Source organism: Phacochoerus africanus, chromosome 10, assembly GCF_016906955.1.
Source record: "Phacochoerus africanus isolate WHEZ1 chromosome 10, ROS_Pafr_v1, whole genome shotgun sequence".
NCBI classification, from domain to species: domain Eukaryota; kingdom Metazoa; phylum Chordata; class Mammalia; order Artiodactyla; family Suidae; genus Phacochoerus; species Phacochoerus africanus.
The window spans coordinates 115,538,840-115,563,896 of record NC_062553.1 but is presented as its reverse complement, the minus strand read 5'-3'; the positions used below and the strand labels follow the sequence as shown (position 1 = coordinate 115,563,896).

Below are 25,057 nucleotides of genomic sequence, written 5' to 3'. Positions count from 1 at the left end.
ACTTTCTGAAATGTCTATCAAAAGAAAATGATATCAAAATGTTATACTAGAGTTTTCTCATTTCCAAGGGAAGTTTTCTTACTTGGGGAGTGTGCAAATAGGTGGTTTGGATCGAATGATTTCCTTGTTCACAAGCTCTTTTTCCAAGTCACCTCCAGCTAAGCACCAAAGGTAATATACTTCTTCAATAGATCTTTCTGCCAAGTAATCACTGTTTATATCTATTAATGGCAAATTAAAAAGAATCATAGCTATCACACTTTCTGTTTTCATTAAAAGGCAACAGGCAATAACAGTTGACATTCTAAAAACGTAAAAATTGAAGAACATAGTAAAATTTCCTTTAGAATATTCATACTACAGAATGCACAGAGGATGAAATGCAGATATACATATTGGTTATACACTCAGTTTCTTTGTGGAAAAGTATAATTTTTACACTCTATCAGAGACATATGCTGAACTATGTGGGGAAGAAAGGCAGAAAAAAACACCTGGACAGGTAACCAACACAAACTTCATGTCTTGAGGCAATCGCTGCCTTTTCTGAGAGGTCTTAGTGGATGTCTCAGGCAGGATTTGCTTAAACTATACTATGCTCATATTGACCTTTATTTATAATAGTAATTGTGTGACTAAACGTCTGCCTACTTCCCCATCTGGCATGAATGATACTTGAAGATACAATGTATGAAACACAGTAATTGAGTGCTTAGTAAATGTTTCCTGCCCCCCCTTATGCCATGATAACTTTTCAGTAAAAAGGTAACTGGCTAGAGTCAGAAATACACATCCTGAGAGCTGTAGTCTTCACAGAGGAACGAAAAGAGAAAAGGTGATATTCTGGTACAAACATGGAATATAATACTATGGATTTCCTACCAATAATAATACTTTTTGAGATCATTTATAATAAATTATTTGAAATATGATGTATAAATACTGATGTAGTAGAAATTTCATTGGAAATTAGATTATTTGATTTTAGCATTAAGATCTGAGATGAAAACAGGACTTTGGTTTACATAATAAAAAATTTAAAACTTTTTTTTTTGGTGCTACTTTCTTTACTCGATCTTTAAAGTTCTTGCTCCAAAGTCATTAAAGGATGAAGGAAGTCATTTAAGGATTAAAGGAACTGAAGTCATTTAAGGATTAAAATGTTAGGTTAGTTACATTTTAATCACTTCCAGAATTCTTGTTTTTATAAAATTCTTTTCAATTATGGCTTATTATAGGCTATTAAATATAGTTCCCTGTGCTATATAATAGGACTTTATTGTTAATCTATACTACCTATTTCATATATTACACTTTCTATCTGCTAATCCCAAACTCCTAACTTATCCCTCCCTCATCTCTTTTTCCTTTGGTAACTACAAATTTGCTTGCAATGTCTGTAAGTCTGTTTCTGTTTTATAAGTAAGTTCATCTGTACCATATTTTAAATTCCACATATTAAATGCTATCATATATTTGTCTTTTTCTGTCTGACTTATGTCAGAATGACAATCTCTAGGTCCAACCATGCTGCTGCAAAGGCATTATTTCATTCTTTTGTCTGGCTGAGAAGTATTCCATTATATATGCACCACATCTTCTTTATCCATTCACCTTTTGATGGACATTTATGTTCCTTACATGTTTTGGCTATTGTAAACAACACTGCCATGAACAATGGGGGGTATGTATCTTTACAAATTAGAGTTTTCTCCATACAGATGCCCAAGAGGGGATTGCTAGATCATATGGCAACTCTATTTTTAGTTTTTTGAGGAACCTCCATACTGTTTTCCACAAAGGCTTTAACTTCTGACCAACAGTGTAGAAGGCTTCCCTTTTCTCCACATCTTTTCCAGCACTTGTTACTTATAAACTTTTTAATATGATCACTCTGACCATTGTGAGGTGAATACCTCATTGTAGTTTTGATTTGCATTAATCTAATAATTAGCGACATTGAGCATCTTTTCTTTTGCGTATTGGCCATCTGTATGTCTTATTTAGAAAAATATCTAATTAGGTCTTTTTTTTTGGATTTTCTTATTATAGTTGATTACAATGTTCTGTCAATTTCTGCTATATAGCAAAGTGAACCACTTACACACACACACACACACACACACACACACTTCTTTTCTGCACATTATCCTCCACCATGCTCCATCATAAGTTATTGGATAGAATTCCCTGTGCTACACAGCAGGATCTCATTGCTTATCCACTTCAAATGCAATAATTTGCATCTATTAATCCCAAACTCCCAGTCCATCCCTCTGTCTCCCCCTCCCCTTGGCAACCACAAGTTTCATGAGTTTATTTTTTGTAGATAGGTTCATTTGTGCCATATATTAGATTCCAGATATAAGTGATGTCATATGGTATTTGTCTTTTTCTTTCTGACTTATTTCACTTAGTATGAGAATCTCTAGTTCCATCCGTTTTTTTTTTTTTTCCCTGCAAATGGCATTATTTGGGTTTTTTAATGGCTGAATAGTATTCCACTGTGTATATATAACATATCTTCTTAATCCAATCACCTGTTGATGGACATTTAGGTTGTTTCCATGTCTTGGCTATTGTTAACAGTGCTTCAGTGAACATGGGGGTGCAGGTATCTTTTTCAATGAAAGTTTTGTATGGATATATGCCCATGAGTGGGATTGCTGGATCATATGGTAGTTCTGTATTTAGTTTTCTGAGGTACCTCCATACTGTTTTCCATAGCGATTATACCAATTTACATTCCCACCAAGAGTGTAAGATGGTTCCCTGTTTTCAATACCCTCTCCGGCATTTGTTATTTGTGGTCTTATTAATGATGGCCATTCTGACCAGTGTGAGGTGGTACCTCACGGTAGTTTTGATTTTCATTTCTCTAATAAATAGCAATGTTGACCATTTTTTCATGTGCCTGTTGGCCATCCATATCTTCTTCGGAGAAATGTCTATTTAGGTCTTCTGCCCATTTTTCAATTGGGTTGTTAAGTTTTTTTTTTTTTTTTTGCCGGTGAGTTGTATGAGTAGTTTGTATTTATTTTAGGGATTAAGCCCTTGTCAGTTGCATCTTTTGCAACTATTTTCTCCACTCAATAGGCTGTCCTTTTGGGGGTTTTTTTTTTTTTTTGGTTCCCTTTGCCGTGCAAAAGCATGTAAGTTTGATTAGGTCCCACCAATTTATTTTTGTTTTTATTTCTATTGCCTTGGGAGACCTACCTAAGAAAACATGTGTATGGTTGATGTGAGAGAACGTTTTGCCTATGTCCTCTTCTAGGAGTTTTATGGTATCTTGCCTTATGTTTAGGTCTTTAAGCCATTTTGAGTTTATTCTTGTACATGGTGTGAGGCTGTGTTCTAGTTTCATAGATTTACAAGCGGATGTCTCGTCTTCCCAGCACCACATGCTGAAGAGACTTTTCCCATTTTATATTCTTGCCTCTTTTTTTGAAGATTAATTGAACATAGGTCGTCTGAAAAAATTTATTCCTGGGTTCTCTATTCTGTTCCATTGTTCTGTATGTAGTCATTTTTTAACTGGGTCATTTGCTTTTTTGTTATGGAGTTGTATGAGTTGTTTGCATATTTTGGAAATTAAGCCCTTGTCAGTAGCATCATTTTCAAATACTTTCTCCCAGTCCAGAGATTGTCTTTTCACTTTGTTTATGGTTTCCTTTGCTGTGCAAAAGCTTGTAGATTTGATTAGGTCCCATTTGTTTATTTCTGCTTTTATTTTTATTGCCTTGGGGGACTGACATAAGAAAACATTGCTACGAGTTATGCCAGAAAGTATTTTGCCTATGTTCTCTTTAGGAGTTTTATGGTGCCATGTCTTAGTTGTATTTTAATCATTTCCAGGATTATTTAATTCTCAGATAAGTATCAATAAGGTCTCACTAATGTAAATATATATATAGTTATAGTTATTAAATTTAAAACTGAAACTAGGATAAGGGTATTTCCTTTAAAAACAAGGCTTATATTTTTTTCATTACCTTTACACAACTGACTTATGTCCTCAGGCAGAGTTAAATCAGCACACCTCAGAGAAGATGAAAACAGGCTGGCAGGTTTCGTAAAGGGAGTATATAAGGGCGACACTTCACTGAACACCTTGTCCTGCATTAATTCGTCTGGGGTTGGCCTTAAGAAACACATTTAAAATACGAAGTATGAATGAAAGTCATTATTAATTTCTTAGAATAATGGAACACCTTCGAGGGGATAGTTAAAAGTCATAAACACCTTATTAGTAAAGAAAATAATGAAGCTCTCCTCAGTAGAGTCTAAACGTATATCTTAAAAAAAAATAAGCAGTTGTAATTAAATGCTGAAATTTTTTTTACCTGTATTCTCTTTGTACTTTATGATCTACTAAAACTTATTCCATATGAGATATCAATTTTTTACTTTTAGTTTGACCACAATGTACCTGTTTTCCTGAATATCTTAATTAAAAAATAAAATTATAAACTTACATACCTTTTGGTTTACTTCCTACTCTCTTAGTTTAATGCGATATATTTATCAAAAACTATGCTTTTACTATCATTCTTCTCTTCCTAACAGGCCTTGATAAAGATGTTTTCCTAAAGGCAAATTAGAATACATTGTTTTCATATCTTATATACTGAGTTTAAGGACAGCAGTATGGTTAACAGTGACCTTATCTAATGAAAATAAGTCATGGAACTTCTAAGAAATCCTTTTATATAATCAACAATTCTTAACTTGCCTCACCTTTTATCTAAGTGTTTTTCTATAATACATATTTGCAATAAACTTTCATCTCATTTTTCTCACATCATTTTATTAAGGCATATCTACATTCTACAATTTAGCCTATTTTCTGGTTGGAAGCTTGGAAATGAACTAGTAACTCCTTTTGGTATATGGCAGTTTTCTGACCATGGTTTAATTTTTTTCTTTTATTAACATACATTAAAGCTATAACCAACAGTTATGATACTGATATCAATTATATATTACTATATATATTAATATTCTTATTTAAACCATCAGTATTAAAAAATTAACTACTTATATGTTAAGATCTCAGTAATAATACCAAACTCTTAATATCAACCTCTTGGAAGGATGGAAGGTGAGGCACTTCTTCAAAAGATGTGTCACATTTTCAGGAAGCTCCTGGTAAATAGAGAAAAGAATTATTTTAAATGATCCATCAAAAATTTATATTTCTTTATTTGGACTTTACACAAATTCATATTAATTTGTCACTCTCTGAAAAAGCAACTATCTAAATAGAAATAAACATAGCTTTAAAACAGTTTGCCATTGGAAACTTTCAGTAACAGATTAATGACAAACCTTTATAATGTCCAGACAACCATGCTCTTCAGCCAGAACTATTATAGTATCATCCACACAGTCTATAAAATAGAAAAATTATATGAATTAATGTTGCTTTTCTAATTTATCAGTCTAACTGGGAACTGAAATTGGGTAATGCAGCTTTGGAACTTGAGTTATTAAAAGGCTTAAGACCTTGTCAATTTTCCCTATACGTTTTAATAAAAAATAAAGACTTCAAACAACAGATATTAACTGAATCATAGGCACTGAAAGACAGCATAGTGAAATAAAGCAGTGATTCAAGAAGGTAAAAATTCTCTTCTCTATAAATACACACACACATATTACTCTTTGAAAAGGCATTATATTTTATAAGATTAATTTATTTTTATTAAATATAATTTAGAGAATATATACATATTTCTCTGGAATTTAAAGTATGTTTTAGTCTGCAGATAATATTTATAGACCTCCAAGACTCCTTAATAGCTATACTGTCAATCCTTGAAGTTAAAGTGGTAAATTTTATGCAATTTTATTTACAATTAATTATTATTTAGTATTTATTAATATTATTCTGTATATATTCTTATTTGTAAACTCTATTAACCTGGACACAAATCTGTTACTCTTTTATGCAAAGTGATCTATCAGTGATTTTCTCTTTCTTACCACACTTATTCCACTCTAAAGTAGACTACACAAATTTTTAGAACTGTGAATTACAAATATATGGATCTAATACATAAGTAAAATACATGAGGTTGTTACAAGTAAAAACAAATATCCTTCCTCAGTCATTGTTTACAAATGATTCATCAAATAGAAAGCTCAAAAGTTAAATACACTACATTGTCTACAGGTAACTGCTACAGAGAAGTAAAATTTTGTAATCTTGTATTGTGATTTAACAAATTAGTTTACTTGGCTAGATAATAAAGCTAAGGTTATATCCATGTACACCATAATTCCTTAGTGAATAATGAAAGCTCTACTATATCAGAGGCAATCCTTATGCTCTGTTAATTCTTACCATGATCATTAGAAAATTGAAGAAAGAGGATATTTCAGTATATTCACTCTTTTAAAGAACACATTCTCAAGGTGCATGATTATTGTCACTAAAGATTATGTTTATAGTTGAAAGATAATCAACTATGAGATACTTACCCAATGTAAGCAAAAATTTTAGTCTTTCAGAAATATCCAAACTCTGAAATAATTTTCTTCCCTAAATAAAATGGGAAAAGAAATTCTCGTTAACAATGACATCATTTTTCCCAAGGAGGCCCTTTTTTTTCAGAGCTGAGAATGATTTTACCAGGTACCTCTATTTCCCTTCAGAGTTTTTATTAGATATTTTAGTTGGCTCCACTGAAGAAAAACCACTGATGACCTAACATTTAAAATGTTGCAAAATATTTCACGTTTAAACATTTCATATATTTAAGGACCATTACATTTTAGTTTGATCTCAAGCATTCTTCATTTTCTTTTTAGGGCCGCATCTGTGGTATATGGATATTCCCAGGCTATTAGATCGAATCAGAGCTACAGCTGCAGGCCTACTCCACAGCCACAGCCACAGCCACAGCCACACGGGATCCGAGCAGTGTCTGTGACCTATACCACAGCTCACAGTGACACCAGATCCCTAACCCACTAAACAAGGCCAGGGATAAAAAAAAACAAAACAAAAAAACAAAACAAAACAAAAAAAAAACACATTCCCATGGCTACTAGCTGGATTCGTTTCCACTGCGCCACAATGGGAACTCCAAGCCTTTTTCATTTTTGAGATCCTGGTTGTTTAGAGTCAAGTTGACAAGAGTCTTAATTGATTAAGGGACCAAGAGGCCTCCTGGGAAAGATTCATATTACCCTTTCATCTACCTAATTCCTACTTATATATTATGGCCCAAATAGTCTGCTGCTTCCATTAGGAAGCATTCCATCTCACTTCTTCCTCTTCCCACAGTGACTTAGACCACCATCACTGTGTTTCTGTAACACCTGGTATATTTCTTTACTTTAAAATACATACATTTATGGAGTTCCCATTGTGGCTCAGCAGTAACAAACCCAAGCTAGTATCCATGAGGGTGTGGGTTTGATCCCTGTCCCTGCTCAGTGGGTTAAGGATCTGGCATTGCCGTGAGCTGTAGTGTGGGTCACAGATGTGCCTTGGATCCTATGCTGCTGTGGCTGTGGCGTAGGCAGGCAGCTGCAGCTCCATTTTGACCCCTAGCCAGGGAACCTCCATATGCCACAGGTGAGGCCCTAAAAAAAAAAAATTAAAAAGACCAGAAAAAAAAAATTCATTTAGTTGTTTCCTTTTTAGTCGGTTTCAGGGGGCTCCTTGGAATGGAGTCTGGACTCAAATACTTAAAACTTCAGTGATTTATGTTGAGCAACTACTGTGTGCCAAGTTGAATTTTCCACCGTGTGTTTGTTTGTTTATACTAAAATTGATTTATAATACTGTACTAATTTCTGCTGTATAGCAGAGTGTCTCAGTCACACGCAATATATGCATTCTTTTTTAAATATTATTTTCCATCACGGTCTATCCCAGGAGATTGGATATAGTTCCCTGGGCTATACAGTAGGGCTTTGTTGTATATCCATTCTAAATGTAATAGTTTGCATCTACTAACCCCAAACTCCCAGTTATGTGTGTGTGTGTGTGTGTGTGTAAAACACCTGGCAAATTACCTAACTACCTTAAGCCTCCCTTTTCCCACTTATAAACTGGAGTAATAACTATACATGCCACAGAGGTTGCAAGGAGGGTTATATAATGTATAAAAATGCTTAGCATTATATTTCTCTTACTATAAACAAACTAAAATTATATGATCATTAAAAAGACTTAGAAGAAGGCTTAAGGAGATAGCTTAGTCGTTATATAAAGAAAGAGACCCTGATTTTTATTTTTTTTAATTGAGAGGAAAAATTTGTCTAAAGACCTATGAAATTAGAACTAAAGGTAGAGACATCACTGAAAAAAAAGTTGCCATTCCTCTCTCTTCTCAATTTCTTAAGTTATTATCAATATTAATCTTCTAAAGTGCATCTTTGATTTCACCAACATCTTGTTAAAAACTTTAAATGGTCCCCCATACTTTATATAATAACTAAATATAAACCTCTCAATATATCATTCCAAGTTCCCTAGAATATGTCTCCAATATAATTTTTCAGCCTAAATGCTTACTATTTATCTACCCTCTGATGAAAACACACACACACACACACACACACACACACACACAAAGAAGCAGTTAAATTTGATTAGCTGCAATACTGTGAATACATTCTGCCTATTCAGGCCTACAGACTGAATTGTATTATTTCCCCACTAGTAATTTTTTCTTCGTGTCTATCAAAATTCAACACAGTCATCCCTTACTACCCAAGGGGGATTGGCTCCAGGACCCACTCAGAAACCAAAATCCACTGATACTCTAGTCCATTACAGAAAATAGCATATAGTATTTGCCTATAACCTACACACATCCTCTCTTATATTTTAAATTATCTCTAGATTACTTATAATACCTAATACAATGCAAATGCTATGTAAATAGTTGTAAATACAAGGTAAATGTTATGTACATGACGTTTCAAATTGTTATCACATGGCAAATTCAAGTTTTGCTTTTTGGAACTTTCTGGAATTTTTTTTTTCAAATATTTTAAATTCACAGTTGGTTGAACTCCACATATGCAGAATTCACAGATACAGAGGGCCAATTCTATTCTTTATTTCACTTTCACACCTGAGTGTTAATTTAGTGAGTTAAAAAATTCAAAATTCAAAATTCCTTCCAGCACTTTGATGGTACTGTCCCATGATTTTCTTGAATTCATACAGCTAAGAAGTTTAATGCCAATCTAACTGTTATGCTCTGTAGGTAATGTGACTTTTCTATATACCACATGTTAAGATTTTGTCATTAACACTGATAAAAGACATTGGAGTTTAGCAAAGGCAGCTTAGCATCTTGGTAAAAGGTACATAAAGCTTTGGATACAGATTGATGGATACAAATCTGCTTAACTACTTATTACTATGTAAGTAGGGTAGGTTGTTTAATCTCTTTGTACCTCGATTTCCTAATCTATAAAAATAGTAATTAGATAAACTTTATAAGATTGGTGAGCGTATTGATTAAGGTAATAGATGTAAAGAGATTAGAAAAGTACCTGGCTCTTACACAGTGCTCAATAAATGTTACCCTTGACTTCATCATTGGTCATCTCTAAAAGTTTAGTATAAGACTTCCAGGTATATTTTGTTGTTGTTTGCATGTTATCATTTTTTTTTTCTTTTGCCTTGCGAGGTAATTAGTAGGTTTTTTCAAACTAAGAACTTCAATCTCTACTTCTGATACCACTGTAAGATAGATATTAGAACATCTGAATCTATCTTCCCTGTCTTTTAAAATTTCTATTTTTAATTTCTGTATCTCTTTGTGTCATATTCTGGGAGGATTACTCAGTGTTCAGTAGGTCCAGTTTCCTACGATCCTTCTATTTAATTCTTTATTTCAATACTTACATATTTCATTCTTGAAACTCCTACATGGGAGTTCCCGTCATGGCGCAGTGAAACGAATCTGACTAGGAACCATGAGGTTGCGGGTTTGATCCCTGGCTTTGCTCAGTGGGTTAAGGATCTGGAGTTACCTTGAGCTGCAGTGTAGGTTGCAGACATGGCTTAGATCTAGTGTTGCTGTGGCTGTGGCATAGGCAGGCAGCTGTAGCTCCAATTAGACCCCTAGCCTGGGAACCGAACCTCCATTTGCCACCGGTGCAGCCCTAAAAAGCAAAAACAAAAAAACAAAAAAACAAAAAATAAAACTCCTGTATTGGTTCTTTTTTTTTTTTCCAGTAAACATTTTTGGTTCTGAGTTTCTATAATTATTTCATGGATTGAATTGTTTCCTTTATCTCTTAAAGAACAATACGTTTATTTAAAAATCCTTTTTTATTGTAAATTGAATATAAATTCTATACATTGTTTCTTTTTTATAGTAGGGGTCCACTTTAGATGTTTGGTGCTTCTTCAATATGTACTCATCTTTTAAGAGAATCCTCCTATACATTTTTTGGACTATGGAAACTTTGGGGTGGCAGAGCAGCTATATTGACTTTCTGGTAATATGGCAAGAGTTTTCCATCAAAATGCTATAACGTTTCATCTATTTCCTTAGAATGTCTGATGTATCAAAAATTCCCTTCATTAATTGTTGGTGTTTTATTAATTTATACCTTGATATTTTGTATCAAATAAGGGTTTGATGAGGTAGAGAAAGATTTAAGCCATTCTAAAACTGGACTGTCTGAACTTTGAGTACCACTTAAAAGCTCATGAAGCTCCTATAATGGAATTAGTATTTCCTTTCTTGGAACTCACATAGCTCTCTGTGTTTATCTTCAACATTTATGGATTGGCATTAAATTCCAAACTTTTGAAAATACATCTTAATCACATTTTATTCCTGTTGCATTGCTATACATATAGTAAATACTCAGAAACATTTGTTGAATTGAATTACTCATATAAGACATACCCAGATCAGTAATAAAGAATTTAAATATAGGTGGAGTTCCTGTTGTGGTGCAGCGGAAAGGAATCCGACTAGGAACAATGAGGTTGTGGGTTCAATCCCTGGCCTAGCTCAGTGGGTTAAGGATCTGGCATTGCTGTCAGCTGTGGTGTAGGTTGCAGATGCAGCTCGGATCTGGCATTGCTGCGGCTATGGCGTAGGCTGCCAGCTGTAGCTTCAATTGGACTCCTAGCCTGGGAAACTCCACATGCTGTGAGAGCAGCCCTAAAAAAAAAAGGCAAAAAAAAAAGAATTTAAATAAATGTGATGATAATAAAAAGGAAAAGCTATATACTTCATATTCCAATAAAATTCTTCACTTAGGCTATGATTTTAAACAAAAGTGAGATTTACTGTTATTTCATAGCAATGAAAAGTTAGATGGTCTAGGCAAAGGATCAGAAAACCTGGCATTTTCTCTTAAGAAAGCAGTGCCAATGTGTAAGGTACCATGTTATTATGACTATTTAAGTATTAATAATAAAAGCTAACATTTATGGACCCTTCGCAATGCAACATCCTGTACTAAGTACTTTTATATATATATATACATATTTCACTTAATTTTTCCAACAGCTTCACAATAGAGATACTAATATTATTTATGGAAGCAGAATCAAAGCCTTAAGAGTTAGTTTAGTTACCTTAAACCTCACAGCTATTTTTCACCTCATTAGATTTCAAACACAGTTCTCTCTGACTACAAAAGCTAGTCTCCTAACTATTACGCTTTACTACCTCCACTATTGAATTAATTCTTAAAATACATAAAATGAACAAAATAATGTTATCTGAATTCTTAGATACGGTAAAGATCAATGAGTTAATACTTTCAAAATACTTTAAAAATCCCTTGAAAAACAGAATAGATAGAATAATAAAAATTCTTGCCTCTAAAGACCTCAGTGCTCAAGTAAGGCAGACAAATGTGACAAATGCTGTAAAAGAAGAGCAAAGAAGATGAGGACTAACTCTGGCAGGTATTTGGAGGTAGAATCCACAAAATATTTGCTGTTCCTCCAAATCCATCTTCATCTTCTTTCTTGCTATCTAGACATTTCTTAGTTTCTCTTGCACTTATACGTGGCCACATGAGTAAACTGTAACTAATCAAACTACAGAGTTGATATCTGCAACTTTTTACAGCATCTTCTTAAAGACAATTACCATGAATTCACTCCTCTCCCTTCCTTACGGCTAAAAAAAGAGGATAAAGAGACTACCTTTGGAAACCAGATGGTGAGAATGGTGGAGTCATCCCTGATAGCCTAGGTTTCTGCATGATGTAGAACAGAGCCCACCCCAACTTTCAGTGGACTGTTATATGAGGGAGAAAAACATGCGTTCTTTAAGCTACTGCATTTTTAATTCCTTTGCTTTTAATAGCTGAACAGTCTTTATTACCCTAATAGATACAGAGGATATTGGGGGAAGGCCTCATAAAAGGTCAACTCAATTACAACATGAGTTTTATAAGGGACATAACAGAGAAGGTGTTTAAGGAAGAAAGAATAAAATGGTAAGGAGAGAGAGCATGAATATACCAAAGTATAATTTTTCACACTTTAGTACAGTGTAAAAATTTTTTTTGGTAAAACCCACAGCATATGGAAATTCCTAGGCCAGGGATCAAATCCAGCCACAGCTGAGACCTATGCCACAGGTGTGGCAACACCAGGTCCTTAACCGACTGCCCCAGGCCAGGGATCAAATATGCGCCTCAGCAGTGACTTAATTACTGCAGAGAAAATTCTGGATTCTTAACCCGCTACACCACAATGGGAACTCCTGTGTACATTTTTAATATTTAATAAAAGTGCTAATATTTCTAGATAGCAAAATAATATATAAATAGTCAAGCAGGATTTTTTTTTTTTGTCTTTTTGCCATTTCTTGGGCTGCTCCCGCGGCATATGGAGGTTCCCAGGCTAGGGGTCAAATCGGAGCTGTAGCCGCCGGCCTACACCAGAGCCACAGCAACGCGGGATCCGAGCCGCATCTGTGACCTTCACCACAGCTCACGGCAACACCGGATCGTTAACCCACTGAGCAAGGGCAGGGACCGAACCCGCAACCTCATGGTTCCTAGTGGGATTTGTTAACCACTGCACCAACACGGGAACTCCTCAAGCAGGATTTTTAAAAAGTCAAACTGAAATTTAAGGCTATTTGCTCATATCTAGTCAATTTGCAAAGCAAAAACACACTACTACTAAATAGCTTTCCTATCCAAAAATATTTTTCTAACGGATACCCAATTTATTTTTATTCATTTAAAATTTCTTTATACATACCACACAAAGCTCAAATAAAATGATTCCAAGAGACCAGACATCTGATTTGGGGCCAGAAGGCAATGGTTTTTCACTTGGCACATGATCACTGGTTTTGAAAATTCCTTGTGCAATTACCTCAGGTGCCAAGTATGATGGATACCTACAATGATATATTTTTAAAAGAAATAATAACTATGAGATATAAAGGGTGAAAGAAGTATGCAGTGATACATTTTTACTATCAGTATAGTATGATCTATATAAAAGCAAAATGTGATTAAATTAACATTTGCTAGGAAAAATTCTAAATTAATCATAACAACACAAATATTTATGTCTAGGAATCAAGAGAAAATATATGACTAAAATAATTTAAAAACTATCACATCTATCTGCAACATTAGTTCTTTTCTTTGTTTTCTCTTTTAAGACATTGCCTTCTTGTAGCATTCCAGGTTTCCTGGTGTCTCTCCTTTCTCCTTACTGCCTATCTCCTCTTTATTCTTAACTCTTATTTAAAGCGCATTTTATCTTTGAAAATAGTATATATTCTTTTATATAGTAGGAATGTAAAAATCTATAAATTGAAAGGTAAGACTCTCTCCTATCTCTGTACTCCAGTCACCCATATATATTTATGTGTAAATACATTTTTAAATTTATTTTTATTTCTTATTTTTATTAACTTTTTTTTTTCTTTTTATAGCCACACCTATGGCATATGGAAGTTCCCAGGTTAGGGGTCGAATTGGGGCTGCAGCTGCCTGCCTATACCAAAGCCACAGCAATGCCAGATCCGAGCCACATCTGCTGCCTATCTGAAGCTTGGGGTAATGCTGGATTCTTAACCCACTGACCAAAGCCAGGGACAGAACTCACCTCCTCACAGACACCTGCTGAGCCCCAACAGGAACTCCGAATAAGTAAATAAATTTGACCACCCATCATCACTGCCCCATAGGGAAGCACACCATACACACTATTTTGTATCCTTTCCTTTTCACTTAAAATACATTTTAGAGATTATTCAACAAAAGTACATATACATTTGCCTCACTCTTTTTGAAAACTGCCAATAATTTCGTTGTATTGATGCACTCAATTTACTTGATGCAACTCTGAAGGATATTTTAGAAGTTCCATTCTTTTGCCGTTACGAGCAATGCTGATTTGGATGTACTATAAGTATTTCATTCCCCATAAGTGTATGCAGAGATGAAAGACAAATTCCTAAATGTGGCACTACAAAGTCATAACATAGAGGCATTTTAAATTTTGGCATATGTTTCCAAATTGCCCTTTCAGGTTATAGCAATTTATATTCTCATAAGCAATATATGAGTGCCTATCCTCCATACCTTCACCAAGATAAATTTTTTGAAAACTGTTTTAGTAAATACAAAAGACAGACTATTAAATATGCCTAATAGTCATATAACATAAGGTATAAGGAATAAAGCTTAAAAGAATACCCATGTACCTACCAAGCAGTTTAAATAAATAATATCAAATTATCACTAAAGATCCCTCTCTGTTTCTCCCTAACTATATCTCCCTGGTATCCCCCAAAAGGAACAGAAAATTGGAATTTTATGTTTATAATTCCCTTCCATTTCCTTTACAGCTTTACCATGTTTATAAAAGACGTATTGTTTAAGTCAAGCATATTCCTGAATTTTATATTATTGGAATTATGCTGAAAGTATTCCTTTGTGATTTGCTTTTTTAATCAACATTATTTAAGAGCCATCCATATGCTGCATGTAGCTTTGTCATTCATTTTTACTTCTATTTTACGAATACATCATAATTTATTCATTCTAATGTCAATGGGCATTTATTTCCTATTTTTTAATATTATAAACAATGTTATCAAAAATACTGTGTGCAGTGTACATCTGCAAAAGTTTCCCCAAGGGTAAAAACCTAGGATTAAATTCCTAGGCCATAAGACACGTGTACTTCCAACTTTATAATATGATACCAAATGTTCTTCAAAGGGGGTTGTACAAATTTACATTCCCACCAGCAGCATACGACAGATCTTACTGCTTACTTCTTCAACAGTTATTGGACAGCAGTGACAAACTTTCTAAGGTTTGGCCATGTGGTACCAGGACCTATACACCACTGTAATTTTAATTTTATTTCCTTGATAACTGGAGAGGCTGAGGCACCTTTTTATACACACAAGTTTGTACTATGACATCATTTTATCCTGAGGTGATCATACTGCTCTTCTGAATGAATATGTGAAATCTCTGGAGACGAGTGAAGTCCAGTAGAAAAGCAATGAACTTGATATGATAATACCTGTGTTCTAATTTTAGTCCAATCACATATTCTTTATATGATTAGCATTTCTTTTTGTTTTTTGTTTTTCTTTTGCCATTTCTTGGGCCATTCCCATGGCATATGGAGGTTCCCAGGCTAAGGGTCTAATCGGAGCTGTAGCCACTGGCCTACGCCAGAGCCACAGCAACACGGGATCCAAGCCACGTCTGCAGCCTACACCACAGCTCACGGCAACGCCGGATCCTCAAACCACTGAGCAAGGCCAGGGATCGGACCCCAAACCTCATGGTTCCTAGTTAGATTCATTAACCACTGAGCTGGAAGGGAACTCCATGAGTAGGGTTTCTTAATCAGAGTAATAACACCTACCTTTCAAAACTGTTAAAAACATTAGTAACACATAAAGAAGCTTTATAAAAATGAAAACTATGACACAAATGAAATGTTTTATTTTTATGATCACCAGCATGACACATACAGAAGGTAAACTGTTCATTTTTTTGATCCTGATTTCCAGGACATCTAAGCCTCAAATAATAGCATGGATAGTGAAAAGTCAAGCAATACTGTAGGTAAATTGTTATACCTAAAACTTCTGACTGGTGATCTTTAGAAGTATAGAGGTGACATTTGCTCTAATCTAATTCCCCTTTTAATCAAGGACTTATTAATTAGTTAAAAATAATAAACCTTAGGAATGTTTTGTAATATAGATTATCTCCTTTCAAGAAGTGTCTCCTTAGCATAGCATTTTAACACTCAAAGAAAATTACTAGAACTCTGCTGTGAGTATGACTGGTGAGATAAATACAAGCAGCTTTCATCATCTGTCTGATGTTTTAACAAGGTATTAAGCTACTGGCCAACTGAAATAAATGCCCAATTTCTAACTCTTTACAATATTTTGAAACAGATGTTAACATTTTACTTTGTTGTTCCTTAATATTTGTCTTTTGAATCAACTGCAAGCTTCTTCTGGTGTAAATATTTTCTTTCATGCCTTAGCTGTTTGATCGCTTTATTTTTCCTGGCTAATGTTTCACATTTTGTTCTTTGATACTCTCTGATCAGACCTTTTGGGTCTAAGACTTCAAAGTAAGCCAAACCAAATGGCACATGAGACCAATTCTACCCAAGCATTTTAAACTTATATGTAACTCTTCAAAATGCTTAATGTGCTTTAAGAAAAATCACTTCCTTTCTTCTATTCATCACTAAAACCTAAAACACCTTTAAATAAGAGGAAAAAGTTCAAGTAATTTTTGTTTGTATTGTTTTTGGAGTTCTCTCTTATGTACATTTAGACAAAATAAAGAGGTACATTTACTACAGTTGCCTAAAAGATATTTCAAAAGGCAATTACCACATGTAACGAAGACATTGAAGCATTACTAAGAACTTATTTTTATTATATTCAAAAAGTTTTTTTAAACAAATATAGCATAGGTGATTTTGACAAAATATTGTTTCCATGCTTGTGAAAATAACTGTTTGTTGCCTAAAACCACAAGTTCTGGTAGGCAAAATTATAAGATTATGAATTTATGCACATTAAAAAGGAGGCCATCAAAACACAAAAATTTCTCATTAAATAATGAGCTTTTGGATGATGGGTACCTGTCTTACCATTTTGTATATCCAGCAGCCAGAAGAAAAGGTTTTTGATAAATATTACTTAATAAATGCAGCAGTAACTAAGTATTTTAAGATTATTAGCTATGGCCAAACTAATCAAAATTTTAAGTAAGAAACCTATCATCTAACTTATAAAGATAAAAGGTAATTTATAAATGAGATTTTAAATATCTAATTAAGTTTTTAAGCAATGTTCTTCTGCAGAAACACACTCCATAACAAAACAAAAAATATTTGACTCCAAATCACAACTCCCAATAATGGAGTGACAGAACTGACTTTAGAGAAACCAAAGAGAAGAACACAAATAGATATTACTAAAAACAACCACATAGTAGTTAAAAGATATTCTAAGGTCTCTAGGTAATAGTATTGTATCAATTTTAATTTCCTGGTTTTGATAATAATTTTGTGGTTATATAAGAAAATTCTTCACTTTAGGAAATACAAACTGAAGTATTTAGGTCTAAAAGACCACTATCTACATTGATAACTCTTAAATAATTCAGAAAAAAGTCATATTATACACACACACACACATATATGTGTAAGACAGAATAAAGATAAAATAAATGAAATGTTAACATTTAGGGAATCCTAGTGAAGGCTGTATAGGAATTCTTTTTACTATGTTGTAACTCCTAAAATAATATGAAAATTAAACACTTACAAAACAATTCTATAAAAGACAACCATACAATATAATACAAATATCTACATCAAAAGTATCCCATTGAGTACAGGATGAAATAAACTTTCATTCCCTTTTTGGGAGTCAACCTAAATTTAGGATTTCATATCAGAAGTGATCAAATAAACTTCTCCAGACTTAAACATAGATTTTCAGGTATAGAATCTAACCAATTATCTCTGATATCCACAGTGAATCAACTTGAAGCTTAATGTACAATTACATATCAGAGAACAGGGAATTAAAACTTGGAGACATTAGGAGTTCTCTGTGTGGCTCAGCAGGAACAAACCCAACTAGTATCCATGAGGATGTGGGTTCGATTCCTGGCCCCACTCAGTGGGCTATGGATCCGGCATTGCCATGAGCTGTGGAGTAGGCCACAGATGTGGCTCAGATCTGGTGTTGCTGTGGCTGTGGGGTAGGCTGGCAGCTGAAGCTCTGTTTGGACCACTAGCCTGAGAACTTCAATATGCCGTGGGTGTGATCCTAGGAAAAAAGAGACAAAACAAAACAAAAAATATTTAGAAATATGAGTAGGTAATATGATTGTGCTATTTCAAAGTCTTCTGAGGAACACACATTATCATTAAGTGAGAATTTTTTCAGCCTTCTTGCCTAAAATTTACCTAATTCAGAATGAAATAAAGTTAATTTTAGTAAGCACTGTAAAGTGAGGAAGGTCAATAACCCATTAGTCTGTATACCAATTCAATTAAAGATCAACATCAGGGAACTTTTGTATGCTCGGAAAAACTCATTGTCGACTTGCAAAATTAAGACGTGTTTAATTTCAAAAAGGTAGTTTTATGTCAAAAAGTAATATGACAATATATTAATAAAATACATACTTTAACAAATATTAGAAGTTTAGACAGAACTCAGAAAAAACAAACAACATATTCTTACCCAATTGGAAAATCTACATCATCACCATAAGCTGTCATGTGATAAAGTCCAAATTTAGCCAATTTAACATGTCCCTAAATTAATAAAGGAAGAAAAAAATCACTATAAAATATCTTAATATTAATGGTAATGAAAATTATGATTATACATTTTATAAGTAAGGACACAATCATAGAGTCAGATACATTAGAAACAAATTATATTTTGCCATAATTTTATTAAAAATTATGTCAATGTTTGAAGTCTGCTTGGTGTTCATTACTAACATAAATATATATATATATATATACAAGTATCATACAGACACACATATATGTAATATATATATCAAACTGACAACATTTAAAAATTTTTGCTGTTTATATTTTCTGGGCTTCTTTAGAAAGCAAAAATGTCTTTAGCTGCCTTGAATCCTTATTTAGAATATTTTGCAATTTTCACAAAAGAAATTTTTTTTCAGGAAATTGCAAGTCCATCCATAATGTTACAATTTAAACTTGACAAGGAACTTTTGAACTTGAAAAGATCAGTTCGCAAATGATTAAGATACTAGTAAATTTGCTTTATTTCCAACAATTTTTATATTTTTTGAGAATAATCATAACTATGATAAAAGTGAGGTTATTAAAAGGCAAACACAAATTTTACATCTCAAGTTTTTCCTCTTTTAGATCTTTAAGACAAAAAATTAAATTGATTTTAAACCTGGTTTGCTTTTCACAGAACTAGAACAAACCATCCCAAAATTCATATGGAACCACAAAAGAACCAAAATTGCCAAAGCAAACCTGAAGAACAAAAACCAAGCTGGAGGCATAACTCTCCCAGACTTCAGGCAATACTGCAAAGCCATAGTAATCAAGACAGTGTAGTACCAGTACCAAAACAGACATAAAGACAAATGGAACAGAATAGAGAACACAGAAATAAACCTAGACACCTACGGTCAATTAACCTTTGACAAAGGAGTCAAGAGTATAAAATGGGAAAGAGACAGTCTTTTCAGCAAGTATTGCTGGGAAAACTGGACAGCTGCATGCAAATCAATGAAACCGGAACACACCCTCACACCATGCACCAAAATAAACTCAAAATGCCTGAAAGACTTAAATGTTAAGACAAGACACCATCAAACTCCTAGAAGAGAACATAGGCAAAATATTTTCTGATATCAATCTTACAAATGTTTTCTCAGGTCAGCCTCCCAAGGCAACAGAAATTAAAGCTAATAAATAAACCAGTGGGACCTAATCAAACTGACAAGCTTTTGCACAGCAAAGGAAACCATAAAAAAACCCCAAAAGACAACTTACAGAATGGGAGAAAATAGTTTCAAATGATGCAACTGACAAGGGCTCAATCTCTAAAATATACAAACAACTTATACAACTCAACAGCAAAAAAGCCAACAACCCAATGGACAAAAGACCTGAATAGACATTTCTCCAAAGAAGATATACAAATGGCTAACAAGCACATGAAAAAATGCTCGACATCACTGGTTATTAGAGAAATGCAAATCAAAACTACTATGAGCTGAGCTACCACCTCACACCAGTCAGAATGGCCATCATTAATAAGTCCACAAATAACAAATGCTGGAGAGGGTGTGGAGAAAAGGGAAGTCTCCTGACTGTTGGTGGGACTCTAAATTGGTACAACCACTATGGAGAACAGTATGGAGGTACCTTAGAAAACTATACATAGAACTACCATATGACCCAGCAATCCCACTCTTGGGCATCTATCTGGACAAAACTTTCCTTGAAAAAGACACATGCACCAGCATGATCATTGCAGCACCATTCACAATAGTCAAGACATGGAAACAACCTAATGGCCATCAACAGATGATTGGATTAAGAAGATATGGTATACAGACACAATGGAATACTACTCAGGCATCAAAAAGAACAGAATAATGACATTTGCAGCAATATGGATGGAACTAGAAACTCTCACACTGAGTGAAGTAATTCAGAATCAGAAAGACAAACACCATATGATATCACTTATATCTGGAATCTAATTATGGCACAAATGAACCTTCCCACTGAAAATAAAATCATAAACATAGAAAACAGACTTGTGGTTGCCAAGGGGGAGGGGGAGGGAGCGGGAAGGATTGGGAATTGGGGTTAATAGATGCAAACTATTGCCTTTGGAATGGATAAGCAATGAGATCCTGCTGTACAGCACTGGGAACTATATCTATATGATGGAGATGATAATGAGAGAAAAAAGAATGTATACATGTATATGTGACTGGGTCACCTTGCTGTACAGTAGAAAACTGACAGAACACTGTAAACCAGCTACAATGGAAAAAACAAAAATCATTACATAGAAAAAATAAAAATAACAAAATTGTTTTCTTTTTCTCAAGAATTCTATTTCTCAGAATTATAAAACATTAATATTTTAAAACAATTCAAATTGGTTAGGCCTCTTCTCTCATAAGTATGAAATTAATAAGCACCATTTTATCTTTAATAACATAGGGTATGTACTAAAGGCCTGGAAGAAAATCAGAGAAAAAGAATAATCCTACTAATACAGAAAATAATCCCCCCTCATTTCCTCAAAACTATTTTATATGCTTATGAAAAATAATGAAATTATGATTATTCCTGAAACAAATACCTTGCTACCCATAATGCTCTTAGAGGGGGTTACTGGCTTCTTATTAATCCCTCATAAGTTTTCAATGCAGAGAAGCAATTTAAAAAAGAAGCTAGGTATGAACAACTGGTATATAAAGAAAATAAGTGAGGAATAAAATAAAAAGAGAAAGTAGGAAAGAAGAATAAAGTAGAGAAGACAATTCAGTTGTGCTATGAGAAAAATATTTCATGTAAATACAGAATCTTTCTCAAGATGAAAGAAAATTTAGAAGAAGGGTGGATTGGGAAGTTAGAATGCATATATTTTAGAAAATGAGTTAAAGGAAAAATAAAACATGACATTAGAATATGAGTCTGGGGAAAAAAGAACAATGCATGTCTAGGACACATGGATTTATATAATTTAGAGATACTTGGCTTTTTTAAAAAAAGAACCTCAAGAATAATACATTCATATAGTCTTTTCAATATAAATACTCTTAAGACATATTCTAATTCTACAGTCCCTCTGATCAACTGAATGCGCCTAATTTCAGTACCTTCTAAGCTGAAATAAAGAACAAATACTTAATGTATTATTTGATGATTACCTTTCGATCCAAAAGGATATTATGAGGAGACAGTGCCCGGTGTACTATACCATGCTTGTTCATATACTGTAAGCCCTGAAGTACCTCAAACGCTATGCACAAAACTTTTGGATAGCTGCAAAGAAAAGAAAATTCACAGATCAATAGATTAATTACAAAACACATATAGAATCTGTTTTAAGAAATAAAAATGAGTTTTGGTGATGAAATTCAAAGAGCTATGTTTTTATTTTTTCTCCTCTTTTCAGGGAAAGTAGGTTCTATTCATTTTCTAAAATATCTACTTGTACATATTTTTGATTTTCCGATTGCCACAGAGTTGATCTGAGAAAGAACCTACAGCTTCCTAAAGCAGGGTCTGTTTTTCCAGGATGGGAGTTTAATTTTGGGGGTGTGCAAATGACCTTCTGCATGTTGGGCTTTGCCAAATTATCAAGACAGCTCCAGATACATGGCAGAACCAAGTCAGTGAAAACCACTTATCTTGTTCAAGACAAAATACCTCAGTCCCTAAAAAATAGCTACAACGTATTTTACAGTAGATAGATATGAGCTTACTTTCCATATCAATGCACAACCTCCAGTAATTTATGATTTATTCAACATTTCTTTCTTATCCTATTCTGTCATAAGTCATCATCCACAGGGATGCTGAGTTTCTTTCTCTCTCTTCCTCTCATTCTGCTTTTTTTTTTGAAATAAAACATCATTCATATAGAAAGATAGGGAGAATATTCAAAAAAGTAGGGAGACTAATTCAAACACACCCTGCTAAACCACCAAATTAACATTTGGGTATACATCTCATTTTACTATTTTAAAAAATATTTTAAATTAGATCTTTTTTGAAATTAATATCTGGGGGTAACTACTAAATCAGCTTTTTGAAAAGGTATAAATAACAAGCTAATAGTAGAGATACAGTGAGATTATTAAAAATTAGTCAACCTAAAAGCAGGCAGGATAAAAGAAAAACAAAGAAAAATGGAACAATTAGAAGAGATTTAATTCAGATGTACCAGCCATTACATTAAACGTAAATGCTCCAAACTCACCAATTAAGATTTGATTATATTCAGGCTGCAAGGAATCTACATTAAACAAAAGATTTAAGTTAAAAAAATCACTAATTTCCCTGGGCTTGGGTGGAGGGCATGGGTTGACTACAAAGGAGTGTGAAAATTTTACCTGGTGGAATTGTTCTATTCTTAATTTTGATGATAGCTATAGAACAGAGTGGGTCAAAGTGATTGAGCTGTACACTAAAAGGGTAAATTTTAAGGTATGTAAATTAATCTCAATAAACCTAACATTAAAGAATAGGCTGAATATAATTTTAAAAAAAGAGTAATTGATTCCCTCCTCTAAATTAACACCACAAGAAGAAAGGATGAAAAGTTAAAATTCCTCTCTTCTCATCCTAGTCTGGCTTTCCAGAAGTAACCACCTTTAGCAGTTTCTGCTTTTAATTCTTTTGGTGGTTAGACTTTTATATTAACGAACTCTTCACTATGCAAGATTATATAATTAACATGTCCCCATTTTCCTTTTCCAACTCCTGATTTTTACTACTTATATTATTTTATATTATCAAATGTTATAAGGGAGATAAAAGAAACTTCACTTGGCCTTTCTTGTAGGCTAAACAAAATGTAAATATATAATATGACATACAGTAATTAAGTACTAAGGAGGAAGAGTAGGAAAGAGAAGAGAGAAGGTGGGTTGCTATTATATACACGGTATGATCAAGGACGGAAGGTCTCACGGAAGTGACATATGTGCAGAAATTTAAAAGAAGGGAAAAAGACAGGCATCTCCCTGGGAAATGTGTGATTCAGGCAGAGAGCACAGTAAACAAGTCCTGAAGCTACTGTGTATGTAGTAGAGTGAGCAAAGGGTAAGGCTGGTAGGAGATAAGGTCAGAGAGGCAGCAAGGAGCCAGACCTTCCACGGCCATTTAGGCCTTTGGCTTTTTACTCCGAGAAAGATGGGAAGTGATTGCTACATTGCTATACAACGTTTAGTAAAAGTTCACTGTAGAACTAAGCAGAAGAGGAAATAAAAACATAAGCCATTTAAATTCTAGCTCTCAAGAGAAAATGTCTCATTAATCAGGACTTAATGGATACTATATTTTTATAATACAACTCTATTCGTGAAGATTATCGTCAGTCATCATTTTTATACCTCATATTATTCTTTATGTGTATTTTTGTTATTTAGCTAGAATACATCCAGGAGAAAATTTTTCATAAGAGTGGCATAAGTAAATATTTTAAAGCATGGCATGTCTTAAAATGTCTTATTACTGTCTTTAAACTTAGAATTTCTCCATCATCTTTGAATGTTCTTTATTAATGGCAAGAAGTCTAATATCAGCCTGATTCTAATTTTGTTGTAGATACCATGTTACTCCTCTCTGGGGCTTTCAGGATTCTTTTATACTTTATCCTTAGACTTATAAAGTTTTAGCCCAATATGTCTAGGGTGTGGGCAGCTGAGAATTTGTGCTTATAAGCACTAGGTATGCCCTTTTCATCTGAAAACTCATGTGTTTTATTAACACAAAAACAATAACAAGGAAAAGCTGATTTGTTATATATTTGACTATTTTCTCCCACTACTGTATCTTTCAGTTAGAACTAAACTTACTTCTGTGCCACAACAGCCAGTACTAAGCAAATAAGAAATGTGTAAAATAAAAACAATTAAAAATTAATAGAGAACTCAATAATATCTGCAAAAAAAAAGCCAATTTTTTAAAGGAAAAGACTCCAAATTTCAAAATAACTACAATTACATTGATAAATATGTGCACATGAAAGAATGCAACCCCCTCCTTCTTAAAAACAAAGAAATACTTTCCTTGGGATTGATTAACAAAATATAAGAACCTAGTTTTCTGAAGGTTATTTATTTTTTTTTATTTTAATTTTTTATGGCCACATCTCTGGCATATGGGAGTTCCCTGGCCATAGATTGAATCTGAGCTGCAGCTGTAGCAACACTAGATCTTTCAACCCACGATGCTGGGACAGGATTGAACCTGCACCTCCACAGTGACCTGAACAGTTGCAATCTGATTCTTAACGCACTGTGCCACAGT

At 33.7% G+C, this 25,057-nt stretch overlaps 1 protein-coding gene across 4 annotated transcripts in view; it reads right to left on the bottom strand.

Annotated features, from left to right (window-relative positions):
- Nucleotides 1-25,057, bottom strand: part of TBCK (TBC1 domain containing kinase) — a 221,969-nt gene that overhangs the window by 142,219 nt on the left and 54,693 nt on the right. For all 4 annotated transcript variants that reach the window (XM_047751738.1, XM_047751736.1, XM_047751735.1 and 1 more), the window contains exons 4-11: nucleotides 21,949-22,063; nucleotides 18,735-18,808; nucleotides 13,223-13,364; nucleotides 6,484-6,544; nucleotides 5,329-5,390; nucleotides 5,084-5,145; nucleotides 3,993-4,141; nucleotides 83-221 (exon numbers count right to left, since the gene is read on the bottom strand). In XM_047751738.1, the coding sequence (XP_047607694.1) occupies nucleotides 83-221; nucleotides 3,993-4,141; nucleotides 5,084-5,145; nucleotides 5,329-5,390; nucleotides 6,484-6,544; nucleotides 13,223-13,364; nucleotides 18,735-18,808; nucleotides 21,949-22,063 (804 nt within the window). The remainder of the gene's footprint in view (nucleotides 1-82; nucleotides 222-3,992; nucleotides 4,142-5,083; nucleotides 5,146-5,328; nucleotides 5,391-6,483; nucleotides 6,545-13,222; nucleotides 13,365-18,734; nucleotides 18,809-21,948; nucleotides 22,064-25,057) is intronic.